Source organism: Danio rerio, chromosome 9, assembly GCF_052040795.2.
Source record: "Danio rerio strain M-AB ecotype USA chromosome 9, GRCz13ab, whole genome shotgun sequence".
NCBI lineage: Eukaryota > Metazoa > Chordata > Actinopteri > Cypriniformes > Danionidae > Danio > Danio rerio.
The window spans coordinates 6,621,780-6,641,806 of NC_141029.1; the positions used below are offsets into that span (position 1 = coordinate 6,621,780).

Genomic DNA, 20,027 nt, shown 5'->3' on the forward strand with positions numbered 1-20,027 from the left:
CTCTTATTCTTGCAGTTGCTTTGAATGAAAATGCAAGTGAAGCAGAAAGAAACCGCTTTAATTGTTGACTTTTTTTGTCCTGTCTTCGATTTTTCGTCTCGTGATCTTTCGTTTGATTTGTGTTTTGTTTTTTAAATGCACCATGTGTTTTGGTCTTTTTACATAGTTTTGGTTTTCATTACCGGTTGTTTTAAAGCAGACATTGGCAAACTTTCTTGACCCAGAGTCACTCTCTTACACCGTCTCCTTACAAAATCTGATGCCATAAGATTTCAGAAATAAGCAGTTTGACTGTCCAAACCAGACACAACACAAAACAAACATTTAAATCATAAATACGTTTAGAAGCACAGAATCACAGCACGCCCAAACAAATTGCAGGTTTGTGATCTAATTAATGAATATTAAAACTCATTAACGTTATTGCTGAGTGTTAGTTTGTCACAGATCTACAACTCGTGTTGTACTTAAATGTTTTCTAGTTATTTTATTTTCAGGATCTTAGGAAAAGTATCAGCTGGTGCTTTTGTGGGGCAGCATATATGAATGTAAATGCTTTCATATGGTAATAAATCGTCACCTTGGAATTATAAGGTTCTATCTGCGTTCTGAATGATTTTCGGTATTGAGCTTCAAAGTTTTTGCATTCCATATAGCAAACAACATGTGTGTAACAGTTCTCTTACATACATTAACGTGACAGAGACCCTAAATGTACTTTACATGTAAATTATCAAAGTTCTCTTACATTTGCAAATTGGAGTAAAAAACCACAGTAAATACAGATAAAAGCTTCTAATTCTTAAAAGTCATTTTCCGCTTGGAATTATAAGGTTCTGTCTGGCAGATCATTCATTAAAGCATTACTTTTCTAGAAATACAATCAAAAAATAAATATTTTGGTGTTGTTAAATTATGTTGATGCTTGAGAAAGTAAAATTTTTGCTTTCTATGACTTTTTTTTTTTAATGTTTTAGGATGAATATTTTTTCTTGTTCACATTAATCATACAAGGCTGGGCTAAGTATTTTGTCCAGTGCAGCTGTTAATTTTATCAAATCAATATGTTAATATTTATTACATTTTATGCTTTATATGAATTATAGAATTGTATTTATTGGATTATTTGCCCTATGAATTACATTAAGTATTTATCCTTCAAGGCTTAATATCAAATTTAAAGACTTTAAAAGAAAACAGACTATAAGCAAATGAGTTTAATAAACACTGAAAAATGTTTCACTGACTATATATACACAAATAAAATATTTCACATTTAATATATATATATATATATATATATATATATATATATATATATATATATATTTTTTTTTTTTTTTTTTTTTATATATATATATTTTTTTTTTTTATTTTTTTAATAGCTGTTTCTTTTTTAACAATTTCAAATTTAACATTTAATCTAAATGTCAAAAAAATGCTTCTAAATCATCACATTTACACACATCTTTTGAGTTTCATGTTTCTTTTCAATTTTGTGTGTCTTTTCATTATTTATTCGTCTCTGATTTTGTGTGATTTTGTCTTTCTTTCCCGCTGTCAATGGAGCAGCCCGGCGAAATGACAAAGAAAGCTGATTTCATTCATAAGTCATTTCAAGAGTTCACACTTAGATACTGTTTGACAACTTGTTAGCAAGTTAGCAGGTTTGGCATGCTGTCCCGGGAGAGAACCCTGAGCTCGGAGATAGTTAAGCCCAGGGCTCCCGCCAGGTCCATAAAGCATGTGAGGGGAGAACAAGGTCAGGTGTTCTCGAGAGAGCTCCCCTCGGCAAAAGAGGAAAGGAGGAGAAGGGGTGGATGGGTTTTTTTTCTGAAAACGAAGATAAGGGAGTAATTCTTAGCTAGGTTACTTATAGTGAGTTTGGATCAATCCGATTGGCTAGCCAATGAGTGTAGATGAGTGGCCAGCTGCAGTCAATCATATCACGTGCTCCTCTCAAAATTAGTTTGTGAAACTTCATTTAATAAGAACAAGTGAACAACTCAATTTTGACAAAAAAGTCAGATAGAACCTTACAATTCTAAGGTGACGAACTGTGACACAAAGGAAGTCACACTGGTAACATTTCACACTGAATAAATCACATAATCAGCGCTGAGGAGATCATTGTCATGGTAGTGTATGCTGTAGTTCAGCCACGGCATCGCAAAAATACAAAGGTTTCTAAAAAAACATGTATGAAGATAGTGTTAGTCACTTAAGGGAGCTTTAAACTTACTTGATTATGTTATAAACAGATAGACATTATAATATTACTTCAATTATTATCATAAATAAGTGTTAAAAAGATGTCTCTCTCTCCTTCTCTCTCTCTCTCACACACATACACATATACACAAACAAATTATGTCATCATTTATTCATTCTGTATTTACTTTCAGGGAGGTTTTTTGCATATTCACTCTGCTTATTGAAAATCAGATGGGTTTGAATGGCGAAAATGTGTTTAAAAATGTTGAAAATAAGCTCAAGCAAAAAAATTCTCTCACTATGCATGATGCTGCTGTTAAATTAGGAGTAATTAAAACTATTTTGATTCATGGCTTCAAATTATTGAATGAAACCTGGAAGGTATTGATTTGAGAATACGAATTGTCTGCACGTTCACTGGATAATTAACGCATGCCTTAAAGAGAATGGTGTTGATGAGGTTTGCATGTGTGTCACAGGAAGGAGTGGAGGTGCGAGTGGCTCGCATCTTCAACACCTTCGGGTCTCGCATGCACATGAACGACGGGCGAGTGGTCAGCAATTTCATCCTGCAGGCTTTGCAAGGAGAGGCACTGACGGTAAGACCTTTACACCTCGTTAAAATAATGAGCTGAATACAGTATTAAGTTCACCTTCTACCTCTGTTACACCAACTCTCAATCACACATTTCTCATTTCAGCTTTACACAGACACACTTCAGATTGTGGCCTGGTGACAATTGGTTTGGTAGCAGTTAGCTTGAAGGGGTGCTCGTAAGACTGATATGACACCTTTATTATCATGACATGACACGTGAATACAAAGGAGATTTTGGGCATGCTTATGACAACTGTCATTAAGTGTCATTAGCTCACTTATGCCGTTTTTGACATTGTTGAGATGTCTGTTATGACAACTTGACATAAAGAATTAATCATAGCCTTACACTGTTTTTGTCATGACTTGATATTACCAAGAGTAAAGCTGCGTCTGAAACCGCCTACTACTCAGTAGGCATTGCAATTGAATTTAAATGTACTACTCAGCCATTAGAAAAGTCTGTTCTATAGAGTATAAATGTGAAAAGTATGAATGGAATTCGGATGTACTACATCCGCCATTTTGTCATGGTCACGTGACATACTCGCGTCAGTTCATTCATTCATTCATTTCCTTGTTGGCTTAGTCCCTTTATTAATCCGGGGTCGCCACAGCGGAAGGAAATGCCAAATTATCCACAAACACCCATTCACACACACTCATACACTATGGACAATTTAGCCTACCCAGTTCACCTGTACCGCTTGTCTTTGGACTTTGAGTGAAACCGGGGCACCCGGAGGAAACCCACGCGAACGCAGGGAGAACATGCAAACTCCACACAGAAACGCCAACTGAGCCGAGGATCGACCCTTCTACCTGTGAGGCAACAGCACTACCTACTGCGCCACTGCTTCGCCAAACCTTCAAATAATACAATGAAAAAAAAAAAAGAAATACAAAACTAGCTCCTGGGACATATAGTAGTATATAGTAACCGAATATTTAAGTTTATAGATTATATTCTTGCTTCATTATTATTAAAACTTCAACTCGCATGACCATTTCAGACATTCCTGAACTCTTCCTCAGTCTCTCTGTAGCTGCTTCTTTTACTGCATTTGCTCTGATGACTCTTGATTGCGATTCTGACTGTGTTTCTCCTGCATATCTTTTTAGGTCTACGGTTCAGGGTCTCAAACAAGAGCTTTCCAATATGTGAGGTAAGCACTGATATGAAACTAAAATTGATGCGTGATTGAGTTTTTTATTTATTCCATTCCATCCAATAGCACATAATATATAAAGCTAAAGTCAGAATTATTAGCCCCCCCCACACCCCACCCCCCTTCCAACCCCCCCCAAACCCCTCCCCCCCCCCGCCTTTGATTTTTTTTTATTTTTTAATTATTTCCCAAATGATGTTTAACATAGCAAGGAAATTTTCACAGCACAGGGTTCAATGCTAAGGATTTTTTAAACGGGTCCGATCGGGCCATTGGTTGAGATTTTTACTTGCCCTGCCAAAATTTTCACTGGGTCCACCAAAAAAAAAAAAAAAACTAAAAAGTTAATAGCTATTTCTTAGCCACATATTTTAAATACTGGCAAAATTATGCCTGTGAATCTAGAATTTAAACATTTTAAATATGTCAATAAATGTATAATGAGCAAAATTCTAGATTTTATGCAAATGAAAGAGCAGTATGAAAAATGTGCTGGTATTTTATTGCAATTCGAAATAATTTTTATAAAAATGGCTTGCCAAACTGACAACTGTTTTTTTATTTATTTTTTTTTTTATTTCAGTTTCTTAATTTTGTTCCCATGTAATTGTCTGCTTCTAAGACTTTAGAAACAGACGTTTTCTTTTAGCCTCATTGTTTAATTTTGTCGCCATGTTGCCATGTTTTCGCTGTACTGGTTGTTACCAGGTTACAAAAAAAAAAAAAAAAATGTGCTCAAAGTTACTGGCCGATAGGGGCCAGTAACAATCCTGTCTACTGTCCCGAGTGTCTTTCACACTGGCCCCGGGCCACCGGGTAGTCCTTATTGTTGAGCTCTGCAGTATGTCTGATAATATTTTTCCTTCTTGAGAAAGTCTTACTTGTTTTATTTCGGCTAGAATAAAAGCAGTTTTTAAATTTTTAAACATCATTTTAAGGAAGAATTATTAGCCCCCTTAAGCATTTTTGTTTCCGGCTGTCTACAGAACAAACCATTGTTATACAATAACTTGCCTAATTACCCTAACCTGCCTAGCTCTAGTTAAGCCTTTAAATGTCACTTTAAGCCGTATAGAAGTGTCTTGAAAAATATCTAGTCAGATATTATTTATTTACTGTCATCATGTCAAAGATGAAATAAATCAGTTATTAGAAATGAGTTATTAAAACTATTATGTTTAGAAATGTGTTGAAGAAATCTGCTCTCTGTTAAACAGAAATTGGGGGAAAAAATCAACAGGGGGTCTAGTTATTCAGGGGGGCTAATAATTCTGACTTTAACTGTGTATGTGAATAATGTCGAAATATTGCAGAAATGCAGCAAAACAAATACACCATTTTCTAGCAGTATGTTGCACCAGTTCAAAATGCTCACAGATAAGTCACAATGGTCTACGTCAAGGGTGGTCAACAGGTGGTCCGTGGGTTGCACCTGGCCCATCTGGAACCATTTTTGAGCCCACGTTGTGCTCAAAATTATTACAAATCAGTTTTATAATGTAAATTTGCATCATTTTAATGCAGTTGATTTTCTTAAAGCAGGTAGCGTCTTTAAAATGCTAAACATTGTTTTTATTTGTTGCTTATTACGCATATGCTCATTGAAAGTAATATTTAAAATTTAAAGAAGTGTCACGATGTGGCAGGCTTCTAATCTGATGTGCGTCAGACACTTCACTTTGCATTGTGTAAATGTCAAACGGTCTTCTTACCAGCATGATAACAAGCATATAAAGCAATTTTAAAGCAAGAAGCACTCAAATAACTATGAATGGAGCTGTCAACCAGTTCACAGAGTTTGCACTTCTGTTGTAATTATGAAAGCTGGCTGAACACTGCAGAAAACCTCTTACAAGGGATGTGTAATAATAGGATTCTCTTATTTACTTTTTTTGCTGGTTGTGATGAGTGGATTTCGGATGTGCAGAATTCAATCAATGAGCTGGAAGCTGTATTTCAGCATAAACTGGACTCACTCCACCTCTTCTTCAGCATGAAAGTAGTGTTTTTCACTTTGACCTTCTTTTAAATTAAAGTAATCATGAATAAAAGTGTAGCTACTTGTATACAAATATATTTGCCTTGTTTTGACATTTAAAATGTGGCTAAGAAAAAAAAAACAGGTTTTTAGGGGTGACCAGAGAAAGGGAGAGCTTTGCATTTGCTTTTTTGCATTCTACAAGTTGCTTTGGAATATACACTCACTGGCCACTTTATTAGGGATACCTTTCTAGTATCGTGTTGGACCCCGTTTTGCCTTCAGAACTGCCTTAAACCTTCATGGCATAGATTCGACAAGGTACTAGGAATATTCCAATTGATACTGGGTCCGTATTGACGTGATAGCATCCCGCAGTTGTTGCAGATTAGTCAGCTGCACATCCATGATGCAAATCTCCCATTCCACCATCCCAAAGGTGCTCTGTTGGATTGAGATCTGGAGACTGTGAAGGCTATTTGAGTGCAGTGAACTCATTGGCATGTTGGAGAAACCAGTCTGGGATGATTCGCACTTTCTGATATGGCGCGTTATCCTGCTTCTGGAAGTAGCCATCAGAAGATGAGTACAGCGTAGTCATAAAGAGATGAACATGGTCAGCAACAATACGGAGGTTGGCTGTGTGACACGATCCTCAATTGGTAGTAATCGGCCCAAAGTGTGCTAAGAAAATATCCCCCGAACCATTACAAAACCACCAGCAGCCTAAACCGTTGATACAAGGCAGGATAGATCCATGACTTCATGTTGTTGATGCCAAATTCGGACTCTATTATCTGAATGTCGCAACTGAAATTGAGGGTGCTTTCACACCTGTGAATCGATTCAGTTGTTCCGAAACAGGGATTAAAATTGTTACAGTGTTGCTCTTTGTTCTTGGTGTGGTTCGTTTTCACACGGTAAAGTTTCTTAACGGACCAAAAGAGCTAAAACAAGTCACGTGTGAGTAAACTCTCCTTACATTGGTCAGAGTTTCATGGTTTATTTTGCAGAGCTCAGCTGTCACGCGTTCTTATTTTAATTCATGTCGATGCGCAATAAGACATTATAATCAAAAAGCCCCGCCTTAATTTTGAAAGGTGACACCCACAGATGTAGACACCAGATATAAATCAGAAGATAGACTCGCTCATGCGTACCCCTTGGTTAGACTGCAGTTCGGTTAATGTTCCTAACGGATAAACAGGTCTCGTTTATAGTTCAGCATGCTTTCACTTTCGTATTAGACACGAAATGCACATTTACTGGAATGATATCTCACCCTACTCATAATTCTCTCTTCTTATAGTCATATATGCCTATTACATATCCATAATACACTGTGATATAGCCGGGCACGAATCCACTGCTTTCTCACTACAATTGATCCGCTCCAGAGTTCGTTTCAATCAAGTTGAGACCACCTCATTCAGGCGATCTCAGACCGATTGAATTGGCGCGGATCCGAGTGCTATTGCTGGATTCACATATGCCAAACAAACCGTAACTAACTTGACAAACAAGACAGGTTCCGAAACAAAAGCACTTTAAGACACATCAGACCAGGCAATGTTTTTCCAGTCCTCTATTGTCCAATTTTGGTGAGCCTGTGAGAATTGTAGCCTCAGTTTCCTGTTCTTAGCTGACAGGAGTGGCAGCCAGTGTGGTCTTCTGCTGCTGTAGCCCATCTGACTCAAGGTTGGACGGGTTTTGTGTTTGTTCTGCAGATCTCGGTTGTAACGAGTAGTTATTTGAGCTACTTTTGCTTTTCTATCAGCTTGAAGTAGTCTTCTTTTCTGACCTCTGGCATCAACAAAACATTTGAGCCCACAGAACTGCACCTCAATGGATATTTTCTCTTTTTAAACCCTAGAGATGGTTGTGCAATTAAAATCCAAGTAGATCAGCACTTTCAGAAATTCTCAGATCAGCCGGTCTGGCGCCAACAAACATTCCACATTCAAAGTCACTTAATTCACCTTTCTTCCCCCATTTTGATGTTCGGTTTGAACTACAGCAGATCGTCTTGACCATGTCCACATGCCTAATCTTTGCGTTAATGAACAGTTAGACAGATGTACCTAATAAAGTGGCCAGTAAGTGTAAATCACAGCACTTATGTTCAAAAACAAATCAGTACTATAAAAAAAATATGAAAGAGGGACTGTATAAAACATTATCATTGGCTTATAATGGATGTTCACTCATGCCCATAAATGACATGGAACACACAAAAAATGTCTCAACGTGGTTAACTAAAAGCTTCAATTCTCTAGACCTTCAAGGCATTTGCAGTCTTTAGAGAGGATTTGTTGACCATCTTTAAAGTAGGCTTTAAAAAAAAAAAAGCAAATAACAGATTCTATGTGCTTGTTCTTTAGGAATATGCAACATGATTTAAAAAGAATCTAATGCCATTAGCACAAAATCACGCAACAAACCATCTGCCCTTTTTTTTCTTTCTGTTTCCATCTGTTTTATCATCCCCTCGTTTATATTTTAATGTTATTGTGCATGTGAATGATAAGAGAGAAAAAGGCCATCTGGCCCGAAAATGAAACGCGTCAACAAACAAAAAAAAAATATATTAAAATGAGTTTGCCTGCATCAGCACAGTGCCGTCGTTTGTCTTAATGAAATGAACCTTGGGGGAAAAAACAGACTTTTCTGACAGATTGCTCCATGGCGTTTTCAAGGACGGAGGTCTGCTTTTGATGGGATTACTAATGCTTTCTGGTAATTGCATTGAAGGTATTTCAAAGGCTGAACTGTTTTGATTTCAAATGCTGCGTTGTTTGCTCACAGACTGATAATGCGCTTGCTCCTTGGTGTGAGCAAGTTCATCAGTTATTAATGGTTTTTGGACTCTTGCTTATGATATCCAAGAGATTCTTGTATGAGCAGTAAATACAGATGTCCAGCGAATGAAGGTGTATAATAAGCCATATTACGCATTTATACTTGACCTTAGTTTTTAAAGGGTCACGAAACACCAAAACACATTTTTTGAGCTGTTGATAGTCGTATATGTGTCCCACACTGCTAAAAACACTATTAGGACACTTATAATCCACTAAAAAGTGTAAATTGGTTGTTTTTGTGTTATTTCAAGCAAATTCGTACTTCCGGTTTGAAACGAATTTTTGAAGCTGTGTCACGGTCATGACATAATAGCGTTGTATTCCAGCGTGCAGACTGGGCATCTGTGCCAGAGTGTGTCTTATTATGTCTTACAGTGTGTTGCATTAATGCATGAGTAAGGCTTGGTTCAAACCAATCAGCGCGCTCTATTGTGCAACTTCATTAATATTCATTACTGTCACAGTGTTTAGACGACAGAGACGCCACGTTGTGTTGGCAAAACAAGCGTGAAGTGTTGCTTTTATAGTTTGCTGCCGTTAAGTTTTGTTTTCATTTTCTCTCTGTGAAAGCTCAAACTCACGTGTGGATTAACAGTGTACGCGACGCTCGACAACAATAACTTAACTTACGTGTCTAAGGAGGATTATTGTTTACCTGAGAGCTGTTCTCATCTGCAAACGCTGAGATCCGGATTCGCTTGTAGTCTCCTCTTAATAAGACGCAGCTCTAGTTGCTGGTGATTGTCCTGTCTCTACAGATTTGGTAAGTGAGCGACCAGTGCTCTTTGTTTATTCAGTTTGTTTGTATCGAACTAAGTTAACTATTGCACCGAGTGTAAACATGTTAGCACCACAACCAAACTTTAACCTCGTGTAGGGTTTTCACCGCATTTAGTGACCGGAATAACACACGCGGCTTTCTGACGCTACCTGCCGTGTGCATCTAAGTTTCCGGGAAATGCGGAGGGTTTTTTTTTTCTCATTCGCCGTGCGGTATCAAACATTGCATGAAAAATACACGCTTTGAGCAGTTCCTCGAATCCAAAATCTTGTTTGTCGCAAGGGGCATGAATGAATTCCCTGAATGAAAGAGCCAAACTGCAGTTAAAGTCCACCATTTAATAATTTGCCAAATAATTCGACTACAGATGTCCATGTAGGTTAAACACCATCACTTTCTCCTGTGTGTGTGTGTGTGTATTTTGACTCTGAAACTCGCGCGTGCCCAAATAGACACTCCCACATCATCTTACTTTAGTTCCTCCGACACTCGCCCCTAAACAGAGCTGGACACGCCCACTTTTCTGACTTTTTCCAAAGTAGAGGTGTGAAAACCCCCTGCTGAAAGGAGGGGGATTCATGGCCCTTTAAAGCATTAAATGGTCTGGCACAGTCACTTCTTTCAGACCTAATCCCGCCATATTTGGGGTTCATTGACCAGCCACTATTTGTTGTCTTTGATTTAAGAGGGAGGAGCAGGGAAGTTCTCTGCATTTGCCTCTACGTGTTAGAATGACCCAAACACTTTCTGTTTTGACTAGCTTAAAAGCATATCTTTATAATCTTTATAAACACCATGGGCTCTTATTTGACAGTCCAAAGCACAGGGCGCAAAAGCATTAAGGGCGTGTCTGAATCCACTTTTGCTATTTTAACAACGGAAAAAATCTGCATTGTGCTGCAGCACATTGTCTATCAGGGTTGAGCTTATTCTTTTAATGAGTTATAGGTGTGTTTTGAGAATAAACCAATCAGAGTCTCATCTCCCATTCCCTTTAAGAGTCAGTTGCGTCCCGCCATAGTGCATTTGCTATTTACATGGCGGACTTTATAAGTGGAAAAACTGAATGCTTTTCTAGCGGAAAAAAAACAGTTAAACAGAGCATCTCCAGCGTGAGAATGAGAGATGAGCCTCCTCATTCTTTACTTTCACTTTCACTCTCGTGGATAGGGAAACGTGTTGTATGCGCCGACATCCATTAGCTTACATAATTTTTTGTTGTTGTTGTCAAGCGCTAAGATTTGTTTCAAAACTATTTCTAAATTCTTCAGTTCTAATTTCCAGCAAACGAATAAATGAACAATAATAACGAAGTGTGCTCAAAAAACTGAGCTATATCCAAATACACATGCTGTGCCCCATATGGTCTAAAACCTGACAGGTTGGCTAATCTAAGCTTGTTTGGTAACATTTTATACTAACTACACTATAAACACTTATAAATCATTTATTAAGCATTAGCAAATAGTCAATTCATTATCTGTTAATCATTAACTCTACATTAATAAGCGTTAGTAAGCAGTTTATAACTGCAGCTACAAATGCTCTATTCTTGACTTACAAACATATTTTAAATGTGCTTAATAATTGTACTTTCATTCTTTGTTAATGATTTATTTTTCATTACTAAGTTAAGTATCGCATTATTTACAAACCATTTGTATTTATGAATAGTTGAGGGTTTTTAGGATCATTTAGAATGAGTTAGTAAAGGATTAATAAACTATCAAAATCAACGTTTATATGTCTTATTATTATTTTTCTTATTATTATTGCAAAACTACATAGCCCTGATTGAAAAATTGTCCCATTGTCCCCAAAACTTAACTTCACTTGACTTGACTTAAATTAAATTACCCACCTAAAATGGTTTTAAAAATTAAAAAACGTTTTTATTCTAGCCAAAATAAAAAAAATAAGACTTTCTCCAGAGGAAAAAATATTGTCCGATATACTGTGAAAATTTTCTTGCTCTGTTAAACATAATTTGGGAAATATCTAAAAAATAAATAGAAGGGGCGCTAATAATTCTGACTACAACTGTAAGTTAGAATTTCTTAAAATTTCTCCAGCTAACAGAATTGACAGTTTCTAAACAAAAATGACCTCTCTGTTAGATTAAAAAGAGCCGAAGTCAAAGAATCAATCAAAGAGAGTTCACTGAGAATATTTAGCATTTTCAGCATCAGAAGGCAGCTTCAAAATCTTCAATCAATGCTTACAATCTAAAAGCAACAACAATCACACTCTAAAATGCGTCACTAACTGCGTCAAACGTATAGGTGTTTTAGCCTGATTGGTTAAAACACGAATAGTCTTAGAACATTTCCATATGTGTGTACAATTCCGACCAATATCTCCACTGATTAGGCGCCAAGCATACGAAAGTCAGACATAACAGGCAGATATTTCTGTGGTCAGGATGAGCATAAGTTCAATTCAGCTTGTCTTCATGTCTCCAGTGATGACGAACACACACATACAAAAAGAATACTTATCTACTTCAAGGCTCTCTAGCGGGCATCTTATCAGGATAGTAAAATAAACATAGTGTCTGCTTCTCTTATAACAGAATCTTTTAAAAAGGATGGATTCTTTCACACAGTTAGTGACAGCTGTTCAAGCAGCATCAAACGTCCAGTTCCACATGCGGGGTCTCTGTGTGATGACTTGAATGGGCCTGAAGTTGCTGAGGAAACAGGTAGTTTGGCATATAGAAAAAGCAATGACGCTGATCATTAAAGCTTTATTCTGAAAAGGGAGCTTGACAAACATATTCCAGTTTTAAGGTTATTGCTCATTGAATCCGAAATTTTTATCTGTTAAAAAATAAATTCGACCTCAGTCTTAATTTTTGTCCATCATAAAAAACACAATTTTTTGTAATTTTATTGAAATATTTATGGAAAAAATACATCAGGGCTAAGGTTTGTCATCAATCCTTCAGCTTACGCACATACACACAGTGCAGCGAAGGGCATGGCCAGAGGTGCTGTAATGTTATCGCAGAGAAAGCTAAAATGGCGTCCAAACACTGCTTTTTCACAGAGCTTCTTCTGTTTCTGTATTTGGGCATCCAAAGGACATGACACAAAGAGAGAAGGGCTTACAGTTTATTTTTAATTATGTTCCAGAGAATTGTAAAAAAAAAAGATATAGCTAGCATTTGACAAAGGAGAGCTTGCAGGATCTCTCCCAGATTTGGCTAAATCCTTCTCAGAGAAGGAACAGTTGCAAGCTGTGGATTGTGAGCCACGATCTGCAAGCATTTGTATTTGTTGAAATTGATCTATTAGATGCATAGTGTCTAACGTTAACGGTATGTTGTAGCACATAAACAAGGATGTAAACAATTTTAGCAACAGATTCATATTTATCTGTCAAACTTCTGTAAACACCCACAATCTTCAGCAGCGTGTGCAGTGTGTCTCTATGCGGTGCTTTCCGTGTCTTCTACATCTCAAATAATGAAATCGCAAAAGATATACACTGAAAAAAGTGTTGCATGCAGAACTGTTGCATACAATTTATTTGTGTTGAATTTAAACAAACAAATTAAGTTTAATAATGTTCAACTTAATTCAGCCCAAATAAATTGTTCACAACCACTTAACGTAAAAAAAAATTAGTAAATCCAAGGAATCATCTTTGAATAATTTTTTTTCAGCGTATGAATGTTTTATAATACTATTTCACGCAGACATGTTCCGAATGTGAAAGACACTTGTCAGATTTTATTTTAGAGATTTTAATTTTTCTTAATTTTCTTTCTCAAACTGATGCTGCTAACAGCTACACTAACTGACAGTATTTACACAATGGTAAAGTGCGTGCTAGTGGAGGCGTGACACTTCCTGGTGACCTGAGCTGATTCGCAAATCACAGCACATCATGTTAGCTGACCAATCAGAGCATCTTGAGGGTGGGCTATTATTTGGAAGTTTGATGGTTGTTTTCATGTTAGCAGACTAGCAGTATAAAATTAAAGTAAAATATATGAAAAAATAAATATATATATATATATATATATATATATATATATATATATATATATATATATATATATATATATATATATATACATATATATATATATATATATATATATATATATATATATAGATAGCTATATATATATATATATATATAGCTACACACACATATATATATATATATATGTTACAAATAAAGCATGTGCACACATTGCTTTACACCCCAGAAGCACAACCAAGCATTAAAAATACACTCTGAACCACCCCTTTAATGTTTGCATCAAGGAATTTCTCATCTGACCATCATACTTCTTCATTTGTTCATCTTTAGATAGCAGACACGACAAAAAAAAGTGATCTCAAAAGCACAATTTGTATAAATATTTTGATTGTGATTTAATCAAGCCAGTTTCAGCTAGAGGCATAAGGCTGCGTTCTTCATGCAAGTCTCTGGCAGGGAAGGAGATCAGAGCCGCCGCGGCTTATTTGAAGTCTCACTATCTCAGCAGAACAAACATTCTCCTGGATGTGCAAAGTTCACTTAATTAGATTTTCAAATATTTGACGTGATTGACGTGAATCTTTTCAGACTTGTGAGGCTGCAGTCATAATTCACTTTGACTTTGGCGGAGTTTATAAAAGCTCTACCCAGCTTTTAACCATCTGTTCATATATATAAGTGGCCTCCACACTCAGAGACCGAGAGACACTAGAGAGTTGATTAAAGTCATAAGCCAGACAAACTCACACAACGAATTAATTCAGAGAGAAATACTGAGCGACTTCGCACTGTCTAGTAAATTGGCACCCTACGGGTATAGCGGTTTGCAGCATTGCCTCTCACCATGGAGTGAGTTTGATATTATAGGAAACTTTTCCTTTGAACAACCTTGAGGTTTAGTTATGTAAGGAGTAATGGATCATTAGCCATTGGGTTATTATTAAAGAATAACGCATACTCTCTGCTGTGAAGCTCTGAAAAGCTGTCTGGAACTACAATTTGTGCGTTTCCTTTATAATAAGTGTACACCTTAGAACATTTGGCAAGAGTCAATCTAGAAAATAATGTTGTATTGTTAAATTCTTGTCAATAGCTGTGTCTTATTTCAGAGGCAGCTTCCTCTGAAGGATGCATTCGAAGTGCGCTACGTCATTGTGGCACGACGAAGGCGGTTTCATTTAAAAAGTAAAAATTAAAGAACTCCTTCAAACGCGGCCTTTAAATCCATCCTTCGTGGATCATGGCTTCAAACGTCCGAAGATAATGCACGCTGAAAACGTTTATTAAAAGAAAACTCTGGTTTAAATGTATGAATTAAGTTTAATTTTGTGGATATGTAAACACATGTTGAAAAAAACAAAACGAGTATGACATGTTTCACTAAAGAGTGATTTTATTGACAGTTTATGTGTACATGTATGGATCAAAGGAATCATACATGTACCTCTAAATACAAATTGAAACTAACCGAATTCGAAACAAAATAAAAACTAAAACTAATGAAAAATCCCAAACTATTATAACCTTGGTCTTTTGTAAGCATCACTCATATGAGCACTGCATTGTTTTAGATGTTGTGTCTAGAACTTCAACTTTTACAGGGTATCTGCAGGGTCTTAAAAAGTCTTAAAATGTCTTAAATCTGAAAAGATACATTTTAGGCCTTAAAAAGTGTACTAAAATATTTTGTTATTGGTCCTAAATCCTTTTTTTTTTTTCAGGTCTTTTTTTTTTTCTTTGTTCATGTATAACTTCGCAATCTGGCCTTCCAGCTTTGGTTACAGATACCAATTTGACCAGAGCCAGAACTTGGTATACAGCGGGAAAAATAAGTATTGAACACACCATGTTTTCTTCCAGGGCATAATATTCTAAAAGAGCTGTTGACATGGAATTGAACCAGATTTTGGTAAAAATCTAAACAATGCAAACATAGAAATAAAACAAAACAAAAAAAATCTTTAAATTGTTATGAGTGATAACAATAAAATTATAGAAGGAGAAAGTACTGATCTACTGAAATGTATTTAATACTATATATAAAAGGGTTTTTTGGTGATGGCAGTGTAAAGACGTGGACAATGAAGTCATGTGAATTGTTTAGGTGTGAGTTTTTCCACAGACTTCAATAGAGTGTAAAAAATGTTGATAATTCTGTGGGTTTAGTCTATCAAATCTGAGCTTAAAATTGAATTTTTTATTGGATTCAAGATTGGCTGGGCCATTCTACAGCTTGATTTAATTTCTCTGAAAGCATTTGAGAGTTTCCTTAGCTGTGTTTTGGATCATTGTCTTGCTGAAATGCTCACTCTAGTTTCATCTTCATCATCCAGATAATGTAAATATTGGACTTAAGTAGCTGATATAAATTTACAATGATGAAGGGCAGAGGGTTACTGAATAACTACTAGGATTTTAGCTGCTGTCTGGGCTTTCACTGCCTTTTTACGCCTCCCTTTCTTCATGTGTTCAATACTGTTTCATACATCATTTCATTTTTATTTGTAAATTTAAAAAGTGCATGACTTAATTTGTAAATTAATTAGATTTGTTTTCTTTGCATTTTAATTCCTTTGGTTGTTACCAACATCTGATGAAAACCTCAAGCCAACGGCACCTTAAGAAATATATTTTCTGAGAAAAATTGTGACATGTTAAATACATATTTTCTCCGCTGTACATCTGTTATGGATGAAAAGTCATCAATCATCACGCTAAAAAAAGGGGCAGGTTATCATCTGAAAATCCTGAAACTTATGTGGAAATGTCACTGTTCACATTCTCTGATAGCTCTCCCAGGGTCACAGCCCACACCATTTACGGAGATAGCTTTGCCTGGTCTGATTTATCCTAAAGATAAATGCAGAAGTGTTATCTCAAATAGGCACAGTATACTCAGTGAAGAGAGGATGGATCTGTATGATTGATCGCATAGTGTTATTAAAGGAAGAGAGACCGATTCACATCCGTCTACCCTGCTGCATTTACAGATCAAAGGCAACTCTTGGGGCTAGTGGACGGCTCACATCTGAAAGAAACCTCTAGCCAGAACCCAGAAAATAAAATAAAAAACTACCATTGTTTGCTCCCCTGTGTTATTATATAGGGCAGACACGTGAAATCATAGACCAAAACAAAGTTAGTTTGGAGTTTTTGGTATTGTTACTTGGTGATGTCATTGGTGGGTGTGGCTTTGGGGCTCCACCTTGTTTGAATTGAAAATCTCTGGTTAATTTTTCTCTTTTCAGTGTGGTAAGGTGAGCTATGATGTGATGCTTTCTCAACTGCAGTTGTGCTTATTGTTGGATTAAAACAAAGTATACACTCAAATGCTACCTTATTAGGTACACTTGTCCAACTGTCCGTTAACGTAAATTTCTAATCAGCCAATCACATGGCAGCAACTCAATGTATTCAGGTATGTAGACATGATCAAGACGATCTGATGCAGTTCAAACCGAGCATCAGAATGGGGAACAAAGATGATTTAAGTGACTTTGAACGCGGCATGGTTATTGGTGCCAGACAGGCTGATCTGAGTATTTCAGAAACTGCTGATCAACTGGGATTTTCACACCCAACCATCACTAGGGTTTACAGAGAATGGTATCCAGTGAGTGGCAGTTCTGTGGGCACAAATTCTTTGTTGATGCCTGAGGTCAAAAGAGAATGGCCAAAGTAGTTTGAGCTGATAGAAAGGCAAACGTAGCTATGTATCCGTTCACCTTGTTTTATGCGCATTTTGCATATGCACATTAAAAAATGATTGGAAACACCATGATGCGCATACATTTTGAAAATGCTTATAAAAAAATATGCGCATAACTGAGTAGGATAAACCTTTTATTCTACAAGAAAAGATGCGCACCAACTATGATGAAAACACTTTTACCGAACAAATTCCAGAATGTGCATTAAAAAGGGTCATGTGATTTTCATGCGTGTAAATTGACAAACCAGCAGGCTGAGCACATTGTAAAACATCTGAAATTTTGTTTTGGTCATTCTAAAACGCCTTACCATTTCAGTATTAGTGTTATTATATTATTAATTACCTCCTGAATCAAGAGCGTCTGTGATCTACGCCTCACGTCTTCAAAGGCCACCGCGCATTCACTAAAGGCTGATTTATGCTACGGCGCTGACGCATAGCCCTTCGACGTGGCCGTCGGCGTCGCTGACGTGCACCTCTCAAAAAATGTAACTACACGTCGCAACGACGCGTAGCGCAAGCTCTGTGATTGGTCGGCTTGGTAGCGCTGACGAGTCTGGGTGGGACCGAGAGCCGCATGAATGGTGCGAGCCTGATGGAGCGATTGTTTACAAGTGTGGAGTCCCGTGAAGGAGCTCCGGATGGAGAGTTTTGTTTTGTGTTTACCTCATAGTTAAAGTTGTTGCACGTCCGCCGGTTCCTGCCTCAAAATGAGCGAGTTTGAGCTACTTGTACATCCCGGAAGTGTTCAGGAAAAGCAAAAAAGCAGCGAAGAAACTCGACAGAGGAACATTAACACCTTACTGCCAACTAGCGTTTCGGAAGTGTTAATGCAGACCAACAGAGACAGCGCGCAGAAGTATAAATGCACAGCCACGCGCGTTGCATGCGCCGTGGGTTACGCCGGTCACTTGATGCAGAAGTATAAATCAGGCTTAAGTGTCAGGATTGTCTTCTAACGCGGGAGTCATTTATTAATGAAGACAATATTGACGCAGCTTCTCTCATCGCAGCAAATTCAGTTTTTACTGTTGATATTTGTTGCCAGTTAATCAGGAATTGATGATTTTGTCCGATTTGACTCGTTGGATGAAAACGCTGCTTTATTTGGACGTCTTTTATGCAATAATCCAGTTTTGCGCATAAAGTTCATCCGCATTTTTGGATGGAAACATAGCTAGTAACTCAAATAACCGCTCGTTACAACCGAGGTATGTAGAAGAGCATCTCTGAACACACAACACATTGAACCTTCATGTGGATGGGCTACACGATCACACAGGATGCCACACCTATCAGCTAAGAACAGGAAACTGAGGCTAAAATTTTGTACAAGCTAACCAAAATTGGACAATAGAAGATTGAAAAAATGTTGCCTGGTCTGATGATTCTCGATTTCTGCTGCCACATTCGGATTTTAGGGTTAGAATTTGGCATCAACAACATGAAAGCATGGATTCATCCTGCCTTGTATCAACAGTTCAGGTGGTGGTGGCGGTGTAATGGTGTGGGGGATATTTTCTTTGCATAGTGGAATGTGAGATTGACATCATGGATGTGCAGTTGACAAATCTGCAGCAACTGGGTAATGATATCATGTCAATATGGATCAAAATCTCTCAGGAATATTTCCAGTACCTTGCTGAATCTATTAGAATTAAGGCAGTTCTAAAGGCAAAAAGAGGTCCAACCTGATACTAGTAAGGTGTACCTAATAAAGTGGCTGGTGAATGTATAACAGCATAACACACTGCTCAGTGCTCACATCCTATTTTTTGTATTATACACTCAACCTGGTAGAAGTATTTATGACACTGAGAATCTGAAAAAATAAGCCAGAACCCCCCCAGTGTGGGATATGCTTGCATGACTGTGTTTTTGTCAACTCCTTTAATTCAGAACATTTTCTGTCAACCCTTTAAACCCCATATCTCAGCAGTATAAAACACAAAGCTTGAGAAAGGACAAGCTTCTTTGTTGAACACAAAGCCATCTGACTCCCTGCTAGTCTCAGAAGAGGATAATGCTATTCAGACGGCACGTTCCTGTATAATAATAGCCTATAATGATTGCATCAAGCAATATGAAGGTCTATATTGCTGTAACCAGCTTGAAGTGCTTTGTAATATGTTCCCTCACAATCTTTTCTTAATTGCTAGACATTTTAGGGGGAAAAATTGGAAACCGAAGCATCAAATCTTAAGTGATTTAATTTCTGGGGTGTCAAAAAAGACACAATTGAATATGATTAATAAAATAAAGTGACAGATCATTCACAAATGAAATGATCTTAGAGTTTTTTTATTCTTTTTTGTATCCAAATGAAAATATTTTAAAGAAAGATTTAGTCATTGACTTCCGTAGTATGGGTAAAAAAAAAAAAAACGGTTGCAGTTTTTCATCTTTCTTCGAAGGATATTTGTTTGTATTTAAAAAGAAATAATGAAATACTATTAAACTGGTTTGAAACAAGTGAAGGGTCAGCAAATGGTGACAGAATTTTAATTTTTTATGAACTCCCCAATTAAAGCCTTAAGACAGTGGTGGGCAAACTTTTTAGACCCGAAGGGCTCATCAAGTTTTGCAAGCCAGGTGAAGGGCCACATGTCAAATCCTTCAAAAATAACGTTTATTTATAGTGGCAGTATGCATGAAATATGTAAAACCAGATCGAAACATGTCACATTAACACAAAACAGATTTTTTAAATATTTAATATTG

At 36.9% G+C, this 20,027-nt stretch overlaps 1 protein-coding gene and 1 long non-coding RNA gene across 2 annotated transcripts in view; both read left to right on the forward strand.

The window, feature by feature from the left end:
* LOC147842240 (uncharacterized) overlaps positions 1–20,027 on the forward strand; it is a 1,176,585-nt gene that overhangs the window by 829,188 nt on the left and 327,370 nt on the right. The gene's annotated exons all lie outside the window — the stretch shown is intronic.
* The window catches only part of uxs1 (UDP-glucuronate decarboxylase 1), a 111,423-nt gene that overhangs the window by 78,767 nt on the left and 12,629 nt on the right, over positions 1–20,027 (forward strand). Inside the window, 2 exon segments of the mRNA NM_173242.2 lie at positions 2,694–2,813; positions 3,935–3,978. Of these exon segments, the coding sequence (NP_775349.2) occupies positions 2,694–2,813; positions 3,935–3,978 (164 nt within the window).